Source organism: Lampris incognitus, chromosome 3, assembly GCF_029633865.1.
Source record: "Lampris incognitus isolate fLamInc1 chromosome 3, fLamInc1.hap2, whole genome shotgun sequence".
Classification (NCBI taxonomy): domain Eukaryota; kingdom Metazoa; phylum Chordata; class Actinopteri; order Lampriformes; family Lampridae; genus Lampris; species Lampris incognitus.
In genome coordinates, this window is record NC_079213.1 from 114,931,270 (window position 1) to 114,952,359 (window position 21,090).

Below are 21,090 nucleotides of genomic sequence, written 5' to 3' on the forward strand. Positions count from 1 at the left end.
GAGCTGCCAATCATCTTCTTTAGATTTTACAGAATTATTTGACGTCATACATAAGAAATGGTTTACACTATCGATGGAGCTGGGTCAACGCCACAGAAAACCGCGTGCGGGCCGCCGGCTAGCAGCCTGGTCGCGCTCGGCGGAACCATGTAGGCGCACCGAGCGGCGGTCGGACCGTTATCCATGTGGGACGGGAAGGATGGGAGGCTGGCGGCGGCCCTGCTCCAGATGGCCTGCTTCTACCGCGGAATGCTGGTGGTCCGGGCGGCCGGCATCAGACCGCTCATCCCCGGCCTGCTGGTCCCGGCGCAGTTTCGGGCGTTCTCCGTGAAGAAGGAGTCGGACATAGAAGAGAATCCGTATTATAAACGGTACCAGGAGAAGATCCAGAAGTTCCGCAGGTAAGCCGGCAGAGGTCGAACGCCATCTTAGTTTGAGCGTGTAACATTGTAACCAGGCTCTGCGTCGGCACCGGGCAGCACCGGACCCCCCCCCCCCCCGTCTTGCTGAGCGTCCGGTACTCTGACACATGGGGTCGGGTAGTGTAACACAGGCGGATGCTGGAATCCCTAAAAGGGGCACCGGTTGTACCCGTTTCCCGCCAGCTGCTGCGTCTTTGAAGGCGTGCTGATGACCCCAAACTCTGCATTTCCGGCGGCGGTGTGGCGCGGTTCTGCTGGGCCGAGCCGCGCAGCAGAACCGCGCCGCTTGGCTCGGACCCTGACCGATACCGCCGGTTAGTTATGAAGGAGACCGATGAGCGGTAGACCTGTGCAGTAACACTGAAACTCTCGGTGTCAGGATGTAGACGGAACTCCGTCCCACACAAACCCGACATGTCTTGAAGCAGATTGTTTAATTAGAGGAGGACTTGTCAACGTTATCTCGAGACGTCACCTAATGAATGAGCTCGTTCTGACGTTCAGCTCAGCTCCGCCACACTCGGCCTTACATTACCTCATTATGACCACCAGCTGCTAATTAGGGCGCCTGTCTTCTTCCTCTGCAGCATGGCGGAGCATCAGCTCACACAGGCCACTAATGTTATGTTCACAACATCTACTGCTGCTACTAATACTACTAATACTACTACTAGTAGTACTACTACTGCTACTACTGCTGCTGCTACTACTGCTACTGCTGCTGCTACTACTGCTGCTGCTACTACTGCTACTACTAATACTACTACTGCTAATACTACTACTACTGCTGCTGCTACTACTAATACTACTGCTGCTACTACTGCTACTAATAATACTAGTACTACTAATACTACTGCTGCTGCTACTACTACTGCTGCTGCTACTGCTACTACTACTACTGCTGCTACTACTAATACTACTACAATACTGCTACTACTAATACTACTACTGCTACTACTAATACTGCTACTACTACTGCTACTACTACAATACTGCTACTACTAATACTACTACAATACTGCTACTACTAATACTACTGCTACTACAATACTGCTACTGCTAATACTGCTACTACTAATATTACTACAATGCTACTACTGCTACTACTACTGCTGCTGCTACTGCTGCTGCTACTACTAATACTGCTTCTACTACTGCTACTACTACTACTGCTGCTGCTACTACTACTAATACTACTACTGCTACTACTAATAATAATACTACTACTGCTGCTACTACTATTATTGCTAGTACTACTACTAATACTACTAATACTACTGCTACTACTACTACTGCTGCTACTTCTACTACTACTACTGCTGCTGCTGCTACTACTGCTGCTACTGCTGCTGCTGCTACTTCTACTACTACTGCTGCTACTACTACTACTACTGCTGCTACTACTACTACTGCTGCTACTACTGCTGCTACTGCTGCTGCTGCTACTTCTACTACTACTGCTGCTACTACTACTACTACTGCTGCTACTACTGCTGCTACTGCTGCTGCTGCTACTACTACTGCTGCTACTTCTACTACTACTACTACTACTACTGCTGCTACTACTACTGCTGCTGCTACTGCTGCTACTGCTGCTGCTGCTACTACTACTGCTGCTACTTCTACTACTACTACTGCTACTACTACTACTACTGCTGCTACTACTGCTGCTACTGCTGCTGCTGCTACTTCTACTACTACTGCTGCTACTACTACTACTACTTTCAGCTGCTCCTAGGGTTGCCAACTGCCCCGTATTAGTCGGGACGCCCCGTATTTAGATCCAAAGATGTTCGCCCCATACGGGACGACATTTGTCCAGTACCTCAAAGATTTACAAAATGTTTTATCTACACACGTATACCGCCTTTAAATCTGGCCTATGTGTGCTGCGTGAGAATACCGATGGGTGGCGCTCAGTTGGAAAGAAGCATCATTTTAAACTAACTGGCCCGTATGTGTCACTTACTCGTCTCTCCCTCTGATCCTGTTGGGGAAAACGAGTGCCAGTGTCGATGGCTACTCGGGCCCTCCGAAAAAGAAAGGTTGTGTACATACAACAAGCAGTGGGGAGAGAAGTATCACTGGGTTCAACCTGTCAGTGGCGGTTTGGCTGGAGTTTCCTGCAGCCTGTGTCGTCGGGAGTTTTTGGTCAGCCACGGAGGAGAAAGCGACGTGGAACAACATGCCGCCACAGAAATGCACAAGAGGACTACACCAGCTAACGGTGCATCTAGCATTAGCAAGTTCTTCACCACGACTGCTACTGAAGATGATGTCACCTGTGTATCATACAGTTAAACACGGACTGAGCTACAGCAGCATGGACTGGGACAATAAGCTCAACGGCACAATGTTTAACGAGTCCGGTATCACCAAGAAAATCCACTGTGGAAGAACCAAAGCCCAGATGCTACCAACCAGTGTGCTTGGTCCGAAAACTGTACGAGATATTCTGAAGGCTGTCTCCAGCTGAAGGTGAGCACCTTCAGTTTCTCAGGCGCCACGGATGCCTCAAACAAGGGGAACCGAAAAGTGTTTCCGGTGTGCCTTAGATACTTTAACCCATCTGACGGAGTGCGGTGGAAACTACTCGATTTTGATGAAAACAGTGATGGAACGGCCCAGCATCCACCGAGCTATAATAGACTGTTTGGGAAAATATCCACTTCATACAGAGTGTATCACTTCGTATGCCACAGACCATAATAATAATAATAATATAATAACTCCTCTGGTCAGCCAGGATGCCTGTGCAGGGGGGGCGGGGGCGGGGGAATAGTGTGATCCTCCCACATGCTACATCCCTCTGGTGAAACTCCTCACTGTCAGGTGAAAAGAAGTGGCTGGTGACTCCACATGTATGGGAGGAGATGTGGTAGTCTGCAGCCCTCCCCGGATCGTCAGGGGGTGGAGCAGAGACAAGGACGCTTGGAAGAGTGCAGTAATGGGCCTGCCTGGTACAATTGGGGAGAAAACGGGGGGGGAGAGAAAAAAAGATGGTGGCTTTGAAACGAGCTCCATTTGGTGCTGTGTGGCCCTGAAAGTGGATCCATTTGTTCAGCTTGGTTCCAGATCCTCTCGTTTTGCTTTTCAGTGCAAAACCACAGGAGTTCAAGACTCGACTGGAGAGACGTCATGAAGTCACCAGAGAACCACTTGGACAGTCCAAACAGGCTGAGTTTGTCCGACTCATGGAACAGGAGGTACTGGAGTTCCATTTCTAACTGCACTTCACTTCTGACATCACCTGGCGAATGCATATAATTATATGTAGATATACTCACGAGGGTACTTGCCTGCCATTTAGATGGGGAGTTACCAGTTATCTATGCAACATATTACATAACATACATCTATGCAACTATTTACAGGGGCTTATTTTCAGAATTTGGGGATTTTTCTGTTGAAACCCAGCAACGTTATTTCTGATGGGTACGGTTAGATTTAGATATGTAGTCTGTTACCTGGTGCTCTGATCCAGAGTTACATAGAGTAAAAGGTCAAGGGTCAGAGCCACTCTAGGTTGACAGTATTGCTGAGGTACTTGAAGGGTTCTCGTCTCTGTACTGGTCATGTTCCTACATGTGGAGGTAACGACTCCTGAACAGGATGTTGACATGAATTGGAGTTAATAGTCTGACGCTGTGACAGCATCACATCATGAGGTTTGGATTGATGTCGTGGGTTTTTAAAGAATATCATGTGGGGGGGCGTCCGGGTAGTGTAGCGGTCTATTCTGTTGCCTGCCAACACGGGGATCCGGGTTCGAATCCCTGTGTCACCTCTGGCTTGGTCAGGCGTCCCTACAGACACAATTGGCTGTGTCTGCAGATGGGAAGCTGGATGTGGGTATGTGTCCTGGTCACTGCACTAGCGCCTCCTCTGGTCGGTCAGGGCACCTGTTCGGGGGGGGGACTGGGGGAATAGCGTGATCCTCCCACGTGCTACATCCCCCTGGTGAAACTCCTCACTGTCAGGTGAAAAGAAGTGGCTGGTGACTCCACATGTATGGGAGGAGGCATGTGGTAGTCTGCAGCCCTCCCCAGATCAGCAGAGGAGGTGGAGCAGAGACCGGGACGGCTCGAAATTGTGGGCTAATTGGACAAGTACAATTGGGGAGAAAAGGGGGGGATCCCAAAAAAATAATATAATGTGTAATTTGATGTGCACCTTGGCAGATGGAGAAGCGGGACAAGCTAGCTGCTGACGGAGAAGCTGGTGGAGGATTCACCAGAGATAAGGTGGGATGACCGGAGTAAGGAGCACAACCAGTGTTCTGCTGTTTGCTACTGTAATGGCAGCCGTCCAGTACAGTCCGGGTCCATTAAGAGCTGGTTTGGAGTTTGAAGTTTTGTTCAGATGTGCCCGTCTGTTCCAGACCAAAGGTGCAGGATAGAGAATTTAAGCTGATGAGTACTGAGCTAGTTAACTAGTTAGGCTTCATAGTCACCAGTCCTACCTATGACTTGCACAGAGAAGATGTCTGTTTGCAGGGTGGGGTCATGATGAAGAAGAGTTCAGTGCTTTCTTCATCTGGCTGATGGGATTATAACACATGACGAGCGAACAGTGCAGTAACATTACAGTCGAAGCAACAAGAGGAAGTTTGCAACAGTTGAGCTGCACTGAGAATCCTGATTAGGAAAATCTGTGACCAACATTTTCCTTATAATGGAGTTCCTTATTTATCTCAAAATCAAAACATTTTGTCTGAAACATCGTACACATCATACATGACATGTTCTGCCATATCTCTGGTTAGTGTTTTTGAAAAAGTGTAATTAATTGGCCTGCACTCAACAAATGCACTTATTTACTGTGATTTTCCTGTTTGTTTGTTTGTTTGTGTGTTTGCCAGACACTGGGCTCCATCCTCAACCTGGATATGATCCAGGACAAGACCGGGCAGGAGATTGCAGAGGTAAACCAGGTTTCATGGTGTTTAGTCAGGGCTGACGCTGAGGCGTTCCCTGCGTGCTGCATCTGGATAGCCACTGTTGATTGATTGATTGATTGGATTTTCCCACTTTTTTTTCTTTTTAATGAATTTGTTCCTGATTTTTCCCTTTTTTCTCCCAATTTAACGGCCAGTTGCTCCCTATTTTAATTCAAACACCACTCTCGTACTGCATGCATTCGCCAACTGCATCTCTCCAGCCGGCAGTCTCGAAGGAGACCCCTCGTCACGGAAGTGGCGAGGCGAATCCAGGCCAAACCACTGCTTTTCCCCACTCACACAGAGACTCATTCATGTGACGAACACAAGCCGACTCCGCCCCCTCCCGAAGACAGCGCTGCCAATTATTGCTGCTTCATCGAGTCCGGCCATAGTCGGATCTGATGACACCGGGGCGCGAACCCCGGTCCCCAGTGGGCAACTGCATCGACACAAAGCCGGTGCTTAGACCGCTACACCACCACAGACCCGGATTTTCCCCCTTTTTCTCCCAATTGTACTTGGCCAATTACCTCATTCTTCTGAGCCGTCCTGGTCTCTGCTCCACCTCCTCTGCTGATCCGGGGAGGGCTGCAGACTACCGCATGTCTCCTCCCATACATGTGGAGTCACCAGCCGCTTCTTCACCTGACCGTGAGGAGTTTCACCAGGGGGACGTAGCGTGTGGGAGGATCACGCTACTCTCCCCCGAACAGGCGCCCCGACCAACCAGAGGAGGCGCTAGTGCAGCGACCAGGACACATACCCACATCCGGCTTCCCACCCACAGACACGGCCAATTGTGTCTGTAGGGACGCCCGACCAAGCCGGGGGTAACACGGGGACTTGAACCGGAGAGCCCCGTGTTGGTAGGCAACACAGTAGACTGCCGCGCCACCCGGATGCCCCTCCCCGTCATGTGCTACCACCAGAAATCTATGGTATTGGTTCATCCAAGCCTGGATCAGTGAAAGCACCCAAATACAGTGGCTTCAGGAATAAGAGATGATCACATGATAAATACCTGAACTCATGTCTTGACGAGGAGCCCCTGAGCCCAGCATCATCATATCCTGTGTGACTGTCTCAGATGAGAGAGGTCTTTCAGTTTGTTTTTCTTTGTTAACCTTCCAGCTCTGGATGAAGTATTACTCCACCAAGGATACCATCAGTGCTGTGATACCAGTAAGTGTTACTGAATGGATGCAGGTGTATTAATGCTGTGAGCTAGTATGAGACCAAAGCCAAGTTGGAACAGGCCGGGGGCATCACAGGACACTACTGATACTGTAAGCTGCCACATGGGAAACAGGACTCTTCTTTCCAGTTAGAAACATACATTCAGCTATTCAAGGGAAGGAATAGATATTCTCCGCTTCCGATAGAAAACTAGAAAATACAGCTGGAAGTGAAGAGCTGGCAGAAGCATCTGGTCATGTCAGTAGGTTTTGGGTCTCTGGACCTTTTTACTTTGTTCTTCAGTAAAGTAGATGTTCTCTGCAGAAGCGGGTTTAGTTAGTTGTGTGTTCTCTACTCCTGTCTTCATGTGACTGAATACAGTTGATTCACATTGAGCGGAGTGGTGTCATCTTGTCTTTGTCTCTTCCTGAATTTCAGACGCCGGTGTTTGACTTGATGTTCAGCAGAGCCAGGTCCTGTCCCACGGTGAGACAACTCCCACTCACTCTTCCGGTACAGCTGAACCGGCAGCCCTCCTCTGGACCTGCCTCCAGACTGTGAAAAGATCAGACACAAAACTTGAAAAAGGGACTTTTTCATCTTGCTCAGGCCGTGGTCACACCACCCGTAGATTCTGACTTGTGGTGTGATAACGACGTCACACGCCACCCAAAACAAACGTGTTGCCGTCCGTCGAATCTTTCTTTCCAAGCTTTTTCTGTGCTTCACAGCTTTTTTCCTGTTTCTGGTCTCATGCTGAGTCCTGACTGGTTGTTGAGCTTTCTTCAGATTTGTCTTGTTGATTAGAGGAGTCCTTAAAGATTTAAGTCCTTAAGAGTTTATTTAAAGCCCATTTTTAGATATTTATGACCATTTAGATAGGATGGATATGAAATCATTAACCCTCCACATTCTACAGAATAATCTGTAGTGAAGTTTATCACCTCTGACACACACACACACACACACACATTAACAGCCTGTCTCTGACCTGCATGTTGTAGTATTATGTTGTTGTAGTATTAGCGTGCTAATGTAATCACACATAATCCAGTGTCAGTGTGAGAGAATCTGACACATGTAACTGCGTCCTCTGATGTGTTGTGTTAAGACCAGTGGAGGTGAAGGTGTTGTGAGTTCTACATATACTATTGAAGGTGTGGCGTTGCTGTTAGATGTAATGTCCAAAGCGTTCCACGGGATGGCGGTATTTCACCAGGAACGAATGCCTAAACTAGATGTAATGTCCAAAAGGATCCATTGGGTGGCAGTATTTCACCAGGAAGGTGCCTAAACTACGACGGAGCCAGTGTAGTCGTTGTAGTCATATAATAATAATAATGATAAATTAGTGATGAGGGTTCCTGCTGTGGTTAAACAGCAACAACTCTAAGCTCGGCAGTGGTGACCAGAGACTCATTGTCTGTAGTATTAAGTTAATGGCTTAGTTAATCTGTCTGTTTTCTCTGCCCATGTCCAGTTCCTGTTTGCGTTGCCCCAGAAGGAGGGTTACGAGTTCTTCCTGGGTCAGTGGGCGGGATACCAGCTTCATTTCACCTCACTCATCAACGTGCAGGTACGCAGACCAAGGCTGGTCAAAACACACTACAGTGATGTACCCCCGGCTTACTATGTCTGTTAGCTGCAGATATGATGTGATGGGGTTTTACACCTCTTGACTCAGTTCTAGAGTGCAGTCATTTAAAACCAGGCTGTCAAATATAATTCATGGCCAGACCAGCTGGGTCTGTACTCTCCTGTTGATGAGCTCAAGTCATATTCATTTATGTTGTCATAAATCACAGTTTCGTCCCAGTGGGTTTTACAATCGTAGTTATATTCTGTAAAAACTGCAGCATCGCTAATCCCTAGACCAGTGTTTCTCAACCCAGTCCTCAAGAACCCCCTATCCTGCATATTTTCTTTGCAACCCTGAATAGGTACCTGTTTGTAGTTATTCAACCAATCAGCAATGAATTTTGTCAGACGTTGCACACCTTGCATAATTAAGTGCTGCGAGATGATTGGTCGAGTAAGTACAAGCAGGGCTACCTATGCAGGGTTACAATGAAAATCTGCAGGATAGGGGGTCCTTGAGGACTGGGTTGAGAAACACTGCCCTAGACCCTGAGTCAGGTGAGGGAAAAACTCCACAAAAAACCCTGTGGAGGTGAAAGGGGATAAAACCTCAGGAGGAGATCAGTGGAGCATTACTCTTCCAGGACAGATAGTGTAATATAACAGACAAGGAGTAACACATTTACAATAACCACTCAATGAGATGCGAAATGAATACACACACAGAGAAATAGTGCAAAATACGTATATAAGAGTAATACATAAATTATAGCAAAACAAGCTCCTTCCGATTGTTGGAGGGGATCTTAATAAATGTTGATTACTCTTTATGAATATAACCAGCAAGGTAAAGTTGGCCCAGAAAACTACCTTCAGCCTTCATTATACTACTGTAAGGCTTCTGCTGGTCATGTCCTCTTGTAAAGGTTTGAGGTTTAGTTTCAGACTTTGCTCCCATCTGAGTGAATTCCTGTTCACGGCAAGAGACACATCCACACTCAGGATCAGTGTTGAGGACGTGCTCCAGCAATTCCAGAGACACGAGACCAGGAAGGCACCGGGCCCGGATGGCGTGTCACCCTCCTGTCTTAAAGTCTGTGCTGACCAGCTGGCCCGATTTTCATACTGGTCTTTAACAGATCACTGGAGCTGTGTGAAGTCCCCTCCTGCTTCAAGAGCTCCACTATCATCCCGGTCCCCAAGAAACCCCGTATCACAGGGGATTAAATGACTGCAGGCCTGTTGCCCTGACATCTGTGGTCATGAAGTCCTTCAAGAGACAGGTGTTGGCCCACCTGAAGGAAATCACAGGCCCCCTGCTCAACCTCCTGCAGTTTGCCTACCGAGCAAACAGGTCAGTGGGCGTCCGGGTAGTGTAGTGGTCTATTCCGTTGCCTACCAACACAGGGATCGCCGGTTTGAATCCCCGTGTTACCTCCGGCTTGGTTGGGCATCCCTACAGACACAATTGGCCGTGTCTGCGGGTGGGAGGCCGGATGTGGGTATGTGTCCTGGTCGTTGCACTAGCGCCTTTTCAGGGGGGATGGGGAACTGGGGGAATGTTGGGATCCTCCCATGCCCTATAGCCCCCTGGTGAAACTCCTTACGTTCAGGTGAAGAGAAGCAGCTGGCGACTCCACATGTATGGGAGGAGACATGTGGTAGTCTGCATCCCTCCCTGGATCTGCAGAGGGGGTGGAGCAGTGACTGGGACGGCTCAGAGAGCAGGGTGATTGGTCAGGTACAATTGTGGAGAAAAGGGGGGGGGATCCTCCTCCCCCAAAAAAAACAGGCCAGTGTAGGATGCAGTCAACATGGGATTGCACTACATCTTCCAACACCTTGACTCCCCAGGAACATACACAAGGGTGCTGTTTGTGGACTTCAGCTTAGCGTTCAACACCATCATACCAGATATCCTCCACTCCAAACTCACCCAGCTCACTGTACCAGCCCCCACCTGCTGGTGCATTAAACCCTTCCTGACAGACAGGAGGCAGCTGGTGAGGCTGGGGAAAATCACATCCAGCACCCGGACAATCAGCACTGGCGCCCCCCAGGGATGTGTGATCTCCCCTCTACACAAATGACTGCACCTCAGGCGACCCGTCTATTAAACTCCTGAAGTTTGCAGACGACACAAACATCATTGGCCTTATCTGGGATGGTGACGAGTGTGCATATAGACAGGAGGTTGATCAGCTGACCCTCTGGTGTGGCCATAACAACCTGGAGCTGAACATTCTCAAAACTGTGGCGATGACAGTGGACTTCAGGAGGAGCCACCCAACACTGCCCCCCCCCCTCTCCACCATACTCAACAGCATGGTGTCTATGGTGAAATCTTACACATCCAATAGAGTATATCAAAGTCAAACAACAACAAAAATCACTGTCTGGTTTGGCTCGGCCACCAACCAGGACAGGGACAGACTACAACAGACAGTTAGGTCTACAAAGAACCTCATTGGTGCCAACCTGCCCTCCATTCAGGACTTATACACCTCCAGACTCAGGAGACGGGCAGGCAACATCACTGCAGACCATCACACCCTGGTCACAACCTGTTCCAACTCCTCCCCTCTGGGAGGCGCTACAGAGCACTGTACCCCAAAACAACCAGATATAAAAACACTTTCTTTCTGTGGGCTGTCATTCAAATGAACTCTCAACACTGTCAATAAATCCACCATGCTGTATATACTGTACTGTATATGTTGTATATACTGTACTGTATATGTAGTATATACTGTACTGTACATGTAGTATATACTGGACTGTACATGTTGTATATACTGTACTGTATATGTTGTATATACTGTACTGTATATGTAGTATATACTGTACTGTATATGTAGTATATACTGTACTGTACATGTTGTATATACTGGACTGTACATGCTGTATATACTGTACTGTACATGTAGTATATACTGTACTGTACATGTTGTATATACTGGACTGTACATGCTGTATATACTGTACTGTACATATTTTATATACTTTACTGTACATGCTGTATATACTGTACTGTACATGTTGTATATACTGGACTGTACATGCTGTATATACTGTACTGTGCATGTAGTATATACTGTACTGTACATGCTGTATATACTGTACTGTACATGTTGTATATACTGGACTGTACATGTAGTATATACTGTACTGTACATGCTGTATATACTGTACTGTACATGTAGTATATACTGTACTGTACATGCTGTATATACTGTACTGTACATGCTGTATATACTGTACTGTAAATGCTGTATATACTGTACTGTACATGCTGTATATACTGTACTGTAATGTATATGCTGTACTGTACATGCAGTATATACTGTACTGTACATGTTGTATATACTGTACTGTACATGTAGTATATACTGTACTGTACATGCTGTATATACTGTAATGTATATGCTGTACTGTACATGCAGTATATACTTTACTGTACATGTTGTATATACTGTACTGTACATGTTGTATACACTGTACTGTACATGCTGTATATACTGTACTGTACATGTTGTATATGCTGTACTGTACGGGCTGTATATACTGTACTGTACATGTTATACATACTGTACTGTACATGTTGTATATACTGTACATGTTCTATAGACTGTATTGTACATGTTGTACATACTGTACTATACATGTTGTACATACTGCACTGTACATGTTGTACATACTGTACTGTAATGTATACACTGTACTGTACGTGTACATACTGCACTGTACATGTTGTACATACTGTACTGTACATGTTGTGTATACTGCACTGTACTTGTTGTATAAACTGTACTGTACATGTTGTGTACACTGTACTGTACATGTGCATACTGTACTGTACATGTTGTATATCTGTGAATGTTCTCATTCATCCAGGTCATGGTTATTCAAAGGAGTTGAATCAAGTGCAAACGGACTTGGTATGTATCCGTGAAGACATTTCGCCTCTCATCCAAGAGGCGTCATCAGTGCAGAGCTGACAATGTGCCCAGCAGCACTCAGGCCCAACGAGAAGAACACAAACACCTGAGAGGAGCTTTAAAAACCTGCGGCTCCCCCAGTTGGACCTTTGTGAAAACTGCAACACGGTCCAAAAAGACCAACCGGGTGAACGACGAGGAGAAAAGGAACAGAAGGAATAGCACAGTCATCCCGTATGTTTCTGGGGTCTCCGAGAAACTCAGGAGAATTTTCAACAAACACCGCATCCCGGTATACTTCAAACCCAGCAACACACTCCCACAAAGACTGGTTCATCCCAAAGACCGTGTACCACACACCCGGAAAAGCAATCTGGGGTATGCTGTACAATGCAATGAGGATTGTACTGACCTATACATAGGAGAAACCAAACAACCACTACACAACCGGATGGCCCAACACAGAAGGCCAAACTCCTCAGGACAAGAGTCAGCAGTCTATCTACACCTAAAGGAGAAGACACACTCCTTCCAGGACAGCAACGTACACATTTTGGACAGAGAACATAGATAGTTTGAAAGAGGGGTGAATGAAGCCATCTATGCGAAACTGGAAAAACCATCCCTCAACAGAGGAGGAGGTCTGCGACACCACCTATCTCCCACTTACAATGCCGTCCTTTCATCTCTACCCAGGAGACTCAAGAAGCCTAGCCTCCAAGAACAACAGTCGCTCACTAACGGCTCCAACCACTCTCATGGCCACTGAATAATGAAGTCCAAACTAACACCCCCAACCACCGTCGCTGCTAAACATTGGAACACAAAGAGCCATGCTCATCAATACCTTTGATAACGACTCCTAGAGGATAAATACTGAGTCTCATCAGCAGCCAGTCAGACTAGCTTGGTCTAGTCAGAAAGGCACCAACTGAGGAAGCCTCTTGGATGAGAGGCGACACATCTTCACAGATATATACCAAGTCCAGTTGCACTTGATTCAACTCCTTTGGATACATGTTGTATATACTGTACTGTACATGTACATACTGTACTGTATGTGTTGCATATACTGTCCTGTACAGTGTATATACTGTACTGTACACGTTGTACATACTGTACATTGTATGTATACTGGTACACTCTGTCATGTCCATCTACCTCAGGCATGTATGTCAGTAAGCAGCTAACATGAATTTCAGCATTTCTGATATATTCTCTGCATCACTGCACCTCATCACCTCTTATTTCACCTGTATAAGTCAGTCCTTGTGTGTGTATACATGTGAAGATTGTTGTGTTGTAGTGTTGTTATTCTATGTTAAGTACACTGAGAGAGTCACGACACCAGAGTCACATTCCATGTAGTGATAACCCACATGGCCAGTACAGGTGGTTCTGATAAATGTTTCTCGTTGCATCAGGTCAGTGGGGACAGAAATAGGATCTGTCAGTCTTGGTGTGTTCAACAAAAGAGAACTGCAACATGACATGGCTGAATTCACTCCTGTGACATCAGAAACTGTCTGCTGGATCAAGTACAATGAGCAGATAAAACACCAGCTGAACATGTTCCCACAGCAGGAAGCTGAAGTGACCGTAGTCTGAGTTGTCGTTCAGCTGAACTGGTGGTGGTCTGAATGTCCACCATCCAGCCAGGCTGTGCTGATGCTGGACCGAGTTTCTCCTGCTTCGTGTTTCTGCTCACTTCTGAACTGAAGGTCAGAATAAAAACCACAAGTTGTTGCGAATCACATCCAGAGGCTCAGAATCTAGCAAATAGCCGAGGGTTCATCAGAAAGAACTACGGTTCAGAAGCCTACGTAGTGTTCATTCATGTCACATGACTCGTTTTGTGTGACATCACTTCCACTGGGTCACTGTGTTGGTGAAAGGCCGTTTTTAATTTAATCTGTTCAAACGGTCGCTCCTCATTTATCTCTCACACCTGTCATGCAGAGCATCAGACTGCAGCCGTCTGAACAGCAAACTGTTAGTGAGTTATTCCTGAAGGACTGAGCTACAGACATGAGCCGGCCGTCCAGCTGTGAGATGTTCCACACACGTGCACTGACGTACAGCCAGTCAGTGTATCAATATGTTATCAATCTACTAATACTACTAATACTACTACTACTAATACTACTACCACCACTACTACTACTTTCGGCTGCTCCTGTTAGGGGTCACCACAGCGGATCATCATTTCCATCTCTTCCTGTCCTCTGCATCTTCCTCTGTCCCACCAGCCACCTGCATGTCCTCCCTCACCACATCCATAAACCTCCTCTTTGGTCTTCCTCTTCTCCTCTTCCCTGGCAGCTCCATATTCAGCATCCTTCTCCCAGTATACCCAGCATCTCTCCTCCACACATGTCCAAACCATCTCCATCTTGTCTCTCCTGCTTTGTCTCCAAACCGTCCAACCTGAGCTGTCCCTCTAATATACTCCTTCCTAATCCTGTCCTTCTTCATCACTCCCAGTGAAAATCTTATCATCTTCATCTCTGCCACCTCCAGCTCCTCCTCCTGTCTTTTCATCAGTGCCACTGTCTCCAAACCATATAACATAGCTGGTCTCACTACCATCCTGTAAACCTTCCCTTTAACTCTTGCTGGTACCCTTCTGTCACACATCACTCCTGACACTCTTCTCCACCCACTCCACCCTGCCTGCACTCTCTTCTTCACCTCTCTTCTACACTCCCCGATACTTTGGACAGTTGACCCCAAGTGTTTAAACTCACACACCTTCATCACCTCTACTCCTTGCATCCTCACCATTCCACTGTCCTCCCTCTCATTCACGCATAGGTATTCTGTCTTGTTCCTCCTGACTTTCATTCCTCTTCTCTCCGGTGCATACCTCCACCTCTCCAGGCTCTCCTCCACCTGCACCCTACTCTCACTAGAGATCACAATGTCATCTGCAAACATCATCGTCCACGGAGACTCCTGCCTGATCTCGTCTGTCAACCTGTCCATCAATTTGTTATCAATATATTATCAGTATGTTGGTCTGAGACAAGGTGTGTGGTGGGGTTGTGGTTGTGGTAACTTGGTGATGTAACTTAAATGTTGTAATTTCCTGGTCTTAAAGGGTGCATGGCAGTAAAGAGAGACCGTTTTCTGAACTTATTCCACTGTTTTAGTGAGATGAACAGTGAATGTCTCTACCTGCTTGGTCACCATGTACACATGACTAATGGTCATCTCTCATCATGTTCTGCTGTGTATGTGTCTTATGGAAGCACCAACAGACATCCACCAAATACCACCACATCATCAACATGGAGGTATTCAGTCAGAAATATGATATTTCACTATGTTGGTATCACCAAGTCCTGACTGGCATCCCTTCAGAAGGGGAAGAGATCTACTTACCTGGCAGGGGAAGAGATGAGTAGAGGAGGTCATCCATAGACATCTACTGTCTCGGTGTCAGGCAGGGAGGCTGCTGGGTGAGTCCACCAACACATCTTCCTTCATGTGGTGTTTTTGTCTCTGTTGGTCCTCAGATGCAGGGAGAGAACGCTCCCAGTCAGCTGATCCTGTACCACTACACCGAGCTGCAGCAGGACAAAGACATCGTCCTCATGACCGCCGAGATGGACCCCAAGTTCATAGTAAGGACTGGTTTACTGGGGCTAAAATACCAGTTTACTGGGGCTAAAATACCACTTTAGTAGGGCTAAAATACCACTTTACTGGTTCTAAAATACTAGTGTACTGGGGCTAAAATACCACTTTACTGGAGCTAAAATACCACTTTACTGGGGCTAAAATACCACTTTACTGGGGCTAAAATGTCACTTTACTAGTTCTAAAATACCACTTTACTGGTTCTAAAATACTAGTTTACTGGTGCTAAAATACCAGTTTACTGGTGCTGAATTTCCAGTTTAGTTTACTGGTTGTAAAATACGAGTTTACTAGTTTAGCTGCAGTTGAGATCTGCCCTTTTTAAAGACATATGATACACACTCCCTTTAAAATGAATTTATAAAATCGAGATAAATAAAATATTCCAATACATTGTGGGGTTTGTAACGGGAGTAGTTGTGTTAGGTGAAGTTATGTTAAGTGTTGTGTAACTTATCTGTGTCCATGTGACTATATCACCCTGTGCTGTTTAAATGTCTGATGGCGTTTGGTTATGGAGAACTTGTGGAATTTCCAGACGGCGTCCACCAGGCCTGGAAAAGTGGTGTGATCTGAGAAGCATCTCAAGTTATTTGCTTTGGATGACCAACAAATCAAACATGTTTCTGAGACCCAGAAGTCGGTGATGATGTTTTTATTACTGGGGGGTGATGATGCTTCGTGTCCTGCATCATGGGATATGGGAATTCAGTGGTACACACCCTGGTAAAGAGAAGGTCTTTACTTCAGCAAGGACCGATGTTAGCAGCTGGCTCCATAAACAGTGAAGCTCATTATTGGTTTAATGTTCATTTTGGATGCTTTGGAAAAGTTGTGAAAATTCTGTCCCAAAAACATTGTGTTCGTTTTTTGTGTGGAAGTTGCAGAGCGATATGGTCTACTTAAACTCTTCATCCAGACAGGAAATGGAAGGTAAACTTTCTCCCTCTCCTCTCTCTCCAGACGGTCCACCAGGCCCAGTGCTTGGCCAATCAGGTGCAGTTATTCTACGGCACGCAGAGGCAGGAGACTTTCCGATTGGTGGAGACGTTCAACCACCATCCAGCCAAGTTCAGTCACATGGCGGTGATCGCTGAGCTGGAGCAGAATGGTCTGGGACCTGCAGTCACCTCTGCAGACACCTAAAGAGAGATGGGGAGAGAGAGAGACATGCAGAGACTCTGGCCTGGCAAAACTGGCCACCATCTAACGCAGGGCCATTTTCTCCAGGCGACATGGTGATGGCAGGATGTGAGGTGTTCTCTGTCATGTTGTTCAGGGCCCTCAGGGGTCCTGGTGCAGGACTTAAAGGAACGGTGACTCTGTCACTGGACTGGCTGAAATCCACACCAACCTACCCAGCACCAGAACCCTGCTGGTCATGACACATCCAGGAAGTGTGGGACATAGTTAATTCAGTCTTCATGTGTGCTGTTGGGATGGGGTGGGGTATTTACATGGCAGGTTGAGTTGTTTAAGTTAACGTACTGTGGATGAATGCATGCAGGGCCGAGTCCGGCACGCTCTTGTCTTCTTTAGCTCATCAGCTGTCTGTCTGGAACCCTGTGTCATTGTGTACCACGTGTTGCTGGATGTGACATACAAGTAATAGCCATTACAGATGGTGTTCAGAGGACTGTGCACTGGATCTGGAGTCTGATGTTGTGTTCCCACCAAACGCCAAACCAATTTCCGCCTCGCTTTACATGCGCGAGTTTGACCGCGGGATCATTTGTCTTTATTTGCATTGCTCACGCGTGCTTGGCCCATAGGTGGAGTTTGACATTCGAGCGGGGGGGGGGGGGGCAAAACAAACAAAAACTCATTGTAACAGCTGAGACCTGGCCTACCACCCTGGGAACACAGCACGAGCAGATATGGACAAAACAAACACGTTAAATAAACATATACTATGTTTATTTTTAGAGCAGATTTGAAATGACATCGTAACAACTTAACAATTCGCCCTTATGAAATCCAACCACGGCACGGCTGTCTTGCAACGCGAAGGACACAAGGTGGCGGATTGCCCCGACACTTAGAGATTAAACTAAACCAACAGCCCCAACGTAACTAAAGTCCTAAATCAAAGGGGCATCTCCAGGAATTAAGGACGTGTTCGACTTGAGATGCTTCTCCAAACGCAGAAACGAAGCGCAATCACCATAAAACGTTGAGAGACAAGACCCGTATTTTGCCCTGATCCAATGACAGGAAAAGAGTAATCCAGCGATCAGCAGATCCACGAAAAGGGTGAGGGTGTCTCCAGCGAGGCCTGCACACGTCACATTCACGAGCCAGCAGCTCCCAACAGGGGAACAAGGCCTGTCCCCTTGTCTTAAACAAAGAGCAAAGAGCAATAAACACACAGCAAGTGGCCTTTGGGCCTCTTCTGCAGCGTAGGCACGGCAAGATGTCCAGACTAGTGGAACAGGAAGTTTCACCTTTTGCCTCCTGCATATGCGTCGACAGTGGTCTCAGGTGAGAGCTTGGCCGTAATGTCGCTTCCCATGTGAAGGATGCAAGAGAAGAAAACCTGGCTGCTCCCATCGTCACCCACAGGCTGCAGCCAGTTCCTTGTCCTCCTCACCGCAGAGGTAGAGGACCCAATCAGCAGACTGACGGCTAACTGGAAAACTTTATACAGACTTGGGTAGGTTGTTTTTTTAACAGCTCTTTTAAGATGCTCAACTGAAATCGGTGATCAAATATCTGGTCATACCAAACGTAATTATTCCACTCATCTTTGAAACAATGCAATTACCAGTTTCAGCCACCAGGGGGGGGGGGGCAATGCTCCCCCTGCCCCCCCCCCCCCCCCCCGCAAACTCCGCGCACGGTTTGGCCGCAGGATCGAGTACGCGAGCCCGCGAATTCTCTTCCGGAAAAGAGAAGAGGAGATAGTGATTCGTTGAGAATCTGCGGGCGTCAGTGACGTCAGTAGAATCTCAACGCTAATAGGCTTTCGCGACACAGCGTCACGAGAATTTCTCGCTCAAATTGAACATTTTCCACTCGCGCGAATACGCCACGCGAATCCGCGGCTATTCGCGTCTTTGCATTGACTTTATATGTAGCGTCATAGCGCGAAACAATCTTCTTTATATGTAGCGTCATAGCGCGAAACAATCTTCTTTATATGTAGCGTCATAGCGCGAAACAATCTTCTTTATATGTAGTGTCATAGCGCGAAACAATCTTCTCTATATGTAGCGTCATAGCGCGAAACAATCCTCTATATGTAGCGTCATAGCGCGAAACAATCTTCTTTATATGTAGCGTCATAGCGCGAAACAATCTTCTTTATATGTAGTGTCATAGCGCGAAACAATCTTCTCTATATGTAGCGTCATAGCGCGAAACAATCCTCTATATGTAGTGTCATAGCGCGAAACAATCCTCTATATGTAGTGTCATAGCGCGAAACAATGTTCTTTATATGTAGCGTCATAGCTCGAAACAATCTATATGTAGTGTCATAGCGCAAAACAATCTTCTCTATATGTAGCGTCATAGCGCGAAACAATCCTCTATATGTAGTGTCATAGCGCGAAACAATCTTTATATGTAGTGTTATAGCGCGAAACAATCTTTTCTATATGTAGTGTCATAGCGTGAAACAATCTTCTCTATATGTAGTGTCATAGCGCGAAACAATCTTCTCTTTATGTAGTCATGGCGCGAAACAATCTTCGCTATATGTAGTGTCATAGCGCGAAACAATCTTCTCTATATGTAGTGTCATAGCGCGAAACAATCTTCTCTATATGTAGTGTCATAGCGCGAAACAATCTTCTCTATATGTAGTGTCATAGCGCGAAACAATCTTCTCTATATGTAGTGTCATAGCGCGAAACAATCTTCTCTATATGTAGTGTCATAGCGCGAAACAATCTTCTCTATATGTAGTGTCATAGCGCGAAACAATCTTCTCTATATGTAGCGTCATAGCGCGAAACAATCCTTTATATGTAGTGTCATAGCGCGAAACAATCTTCTCTATATGTAGCGTCATAGCGCGAAACAATCCTTTATGTGTAGTGTCATAGCGCGAAACAATCTTCGCGTTGGTGTGAACGCGCAGTAATGCAAAACACAATCTTCCTGTACAACCTAAAGGCTTAGCGCTTCTGTCAGCGCAGCACATAAAGAGCGCCAAATAGAGAGCATCAAATAGAGAGCATCAATAAAGAGCGCCAAATAGAGAGCATCAAATAAAGAGCGCCAAATAGAGAGCATCAAATAGAGAGCATCAAATAGAGAGCGCCAAATAGAGAGCATCAAATAGAGAGCATCAAATAGAGAGCGTCAAATAGAGAGCGTCAAATAGAGAGCGCCAAATAGAGAGCGTCAAATAGAGAGCATCAAATAGAGAGCGCCAAATAGAGAGCATCAAATAGAGAGCATCAAATAGAGAGCGCCAAATAGAGAGCATCAAATAGAGAGCATCAAATAGAGAGCATCAATAGAGAGCGCCAAATAGAGAGCATCAAATAGAGAGCATCAAATAGAGAGCATCAAATAGAGAGCGAGCGTCTCTGCGGCGTGTTGCGCGCCACAGCAGCTCCGCAGCTCGGTGCAGCAGCTCCGCGTCACGCGGGCCGGGCCGTCGTGAGTCATGGTGTGAACGTGAGCGGCTCCAGACGTGTGCTCGTTGAGGAGACGGCGGGTTATTTTAGAGGAGACGCTCCTCCTCCATGCAGGAGGACGGAGGACGACGCTGCGAGCTGCCGAGGAGCGCACAGCGCCCCGGTGGTCGCCAGCGGACGGTTGTGGCTTGCAGACGGAGGCGGAGGCTTCGCTTCCCCGGCGGTGTTGGAACCAGCGCACCGACGCGAGCAGAGACGCCGAGCCGAGGTAAGATCCCCGAATACCAACCAGCAGGAAGGACGGGACGCGGAGTCCAGCTGTGGAGGAAACCAGGCTGGCCGGTCCGATGAGCCGGGCGGCCTCAAGTCCGCTAAACGGTCTGGTTTTGTGGTGAAATGTGGCGGTAAATGTTGCCATAGAAACCCCTTCAGGTGAAGGTGGCGAGCCGCGTTGTAATGGCAGCGGGTCAGCGGGAGAAGTACCAGTCTGCCCAGGAGGTGCGGGTGTAGTTCGCGGTTTGCTCCTGTGCATGTGCTTGTGGTGGGCTCCATCATGTCTCCTCTATCTTTCCTCCGGTCCCGTCCAGATGGCGAAAGCGAGCAGCGGTTCGGCCAGCGGGACGGCTCGGACCAGAACTTCGACTACATGTTCAAGCTGCTCATCATCGGAACAGCAGCGTGGGCAAGACCTCCTTCCTGTTCCGCTACGCCGACGACTCCTTCAGCAGCTCCTTCGTCAGCACCGTGGGCATCGACTTCAAAGTGAAGACGGTGTACCGCAACGACAAGAGGGTCAAGCTGCA

The 21,090-nt window shown here is 47.2% G+C and overlaps 2 protein-coding genes across 2 annotated transcripts in view; both read left to right on the forward strand.

The window, feature by feature from the left end:
- The first annotated feature begins 4 nt into the window (after positions 1-4).
- Positions 5-17,339, forward strand: atpaf1 (ATP synthase mitochondrial F1 complex assembly factor 1). Its single transcript, XM_056275665.1, has 9 exons — positions 5-401; positions 3,520-3,628; positions 4,604-4,666; positions 5,284-5,346; positions 6,496-6,546; positions 6,979-7,026; positions 8,021-8,116; positions 15,575-15,682; positions 16,662-17,339. Exons 1-9 carry the CDS (start codon positions 184-186, stop codon positions 16,842-16,844), a joined length of 939 nt encoding a protein of 312 aa, XP_056131640.1. The 5' UTR covers positions 5-183; the 3' UTR covers positions 16,845-17,339.
- Positions 17,340-18,111: 772 nt separating this feature from the next.
- The window catches only part of rab3b (RAB3B, member RAS oncogene family), an 18,406-nt gene continuing 15,427 nt past the window's right edge, over positions 18,112-21,090 (forward strand). The window contains 4 exon segments of the mRNA XM_056276937.1: positions 18,112-18,179; positions 20,402-20,691; positions 20,875-20,952; positions 20,955-21,087. Coding sequence (XP_056132912.1) covers positions 18,112-18,179; positions 20,402-20,691; positions 20,875-20,952; positions 20,955-21,087 — 569 coding nt within the window.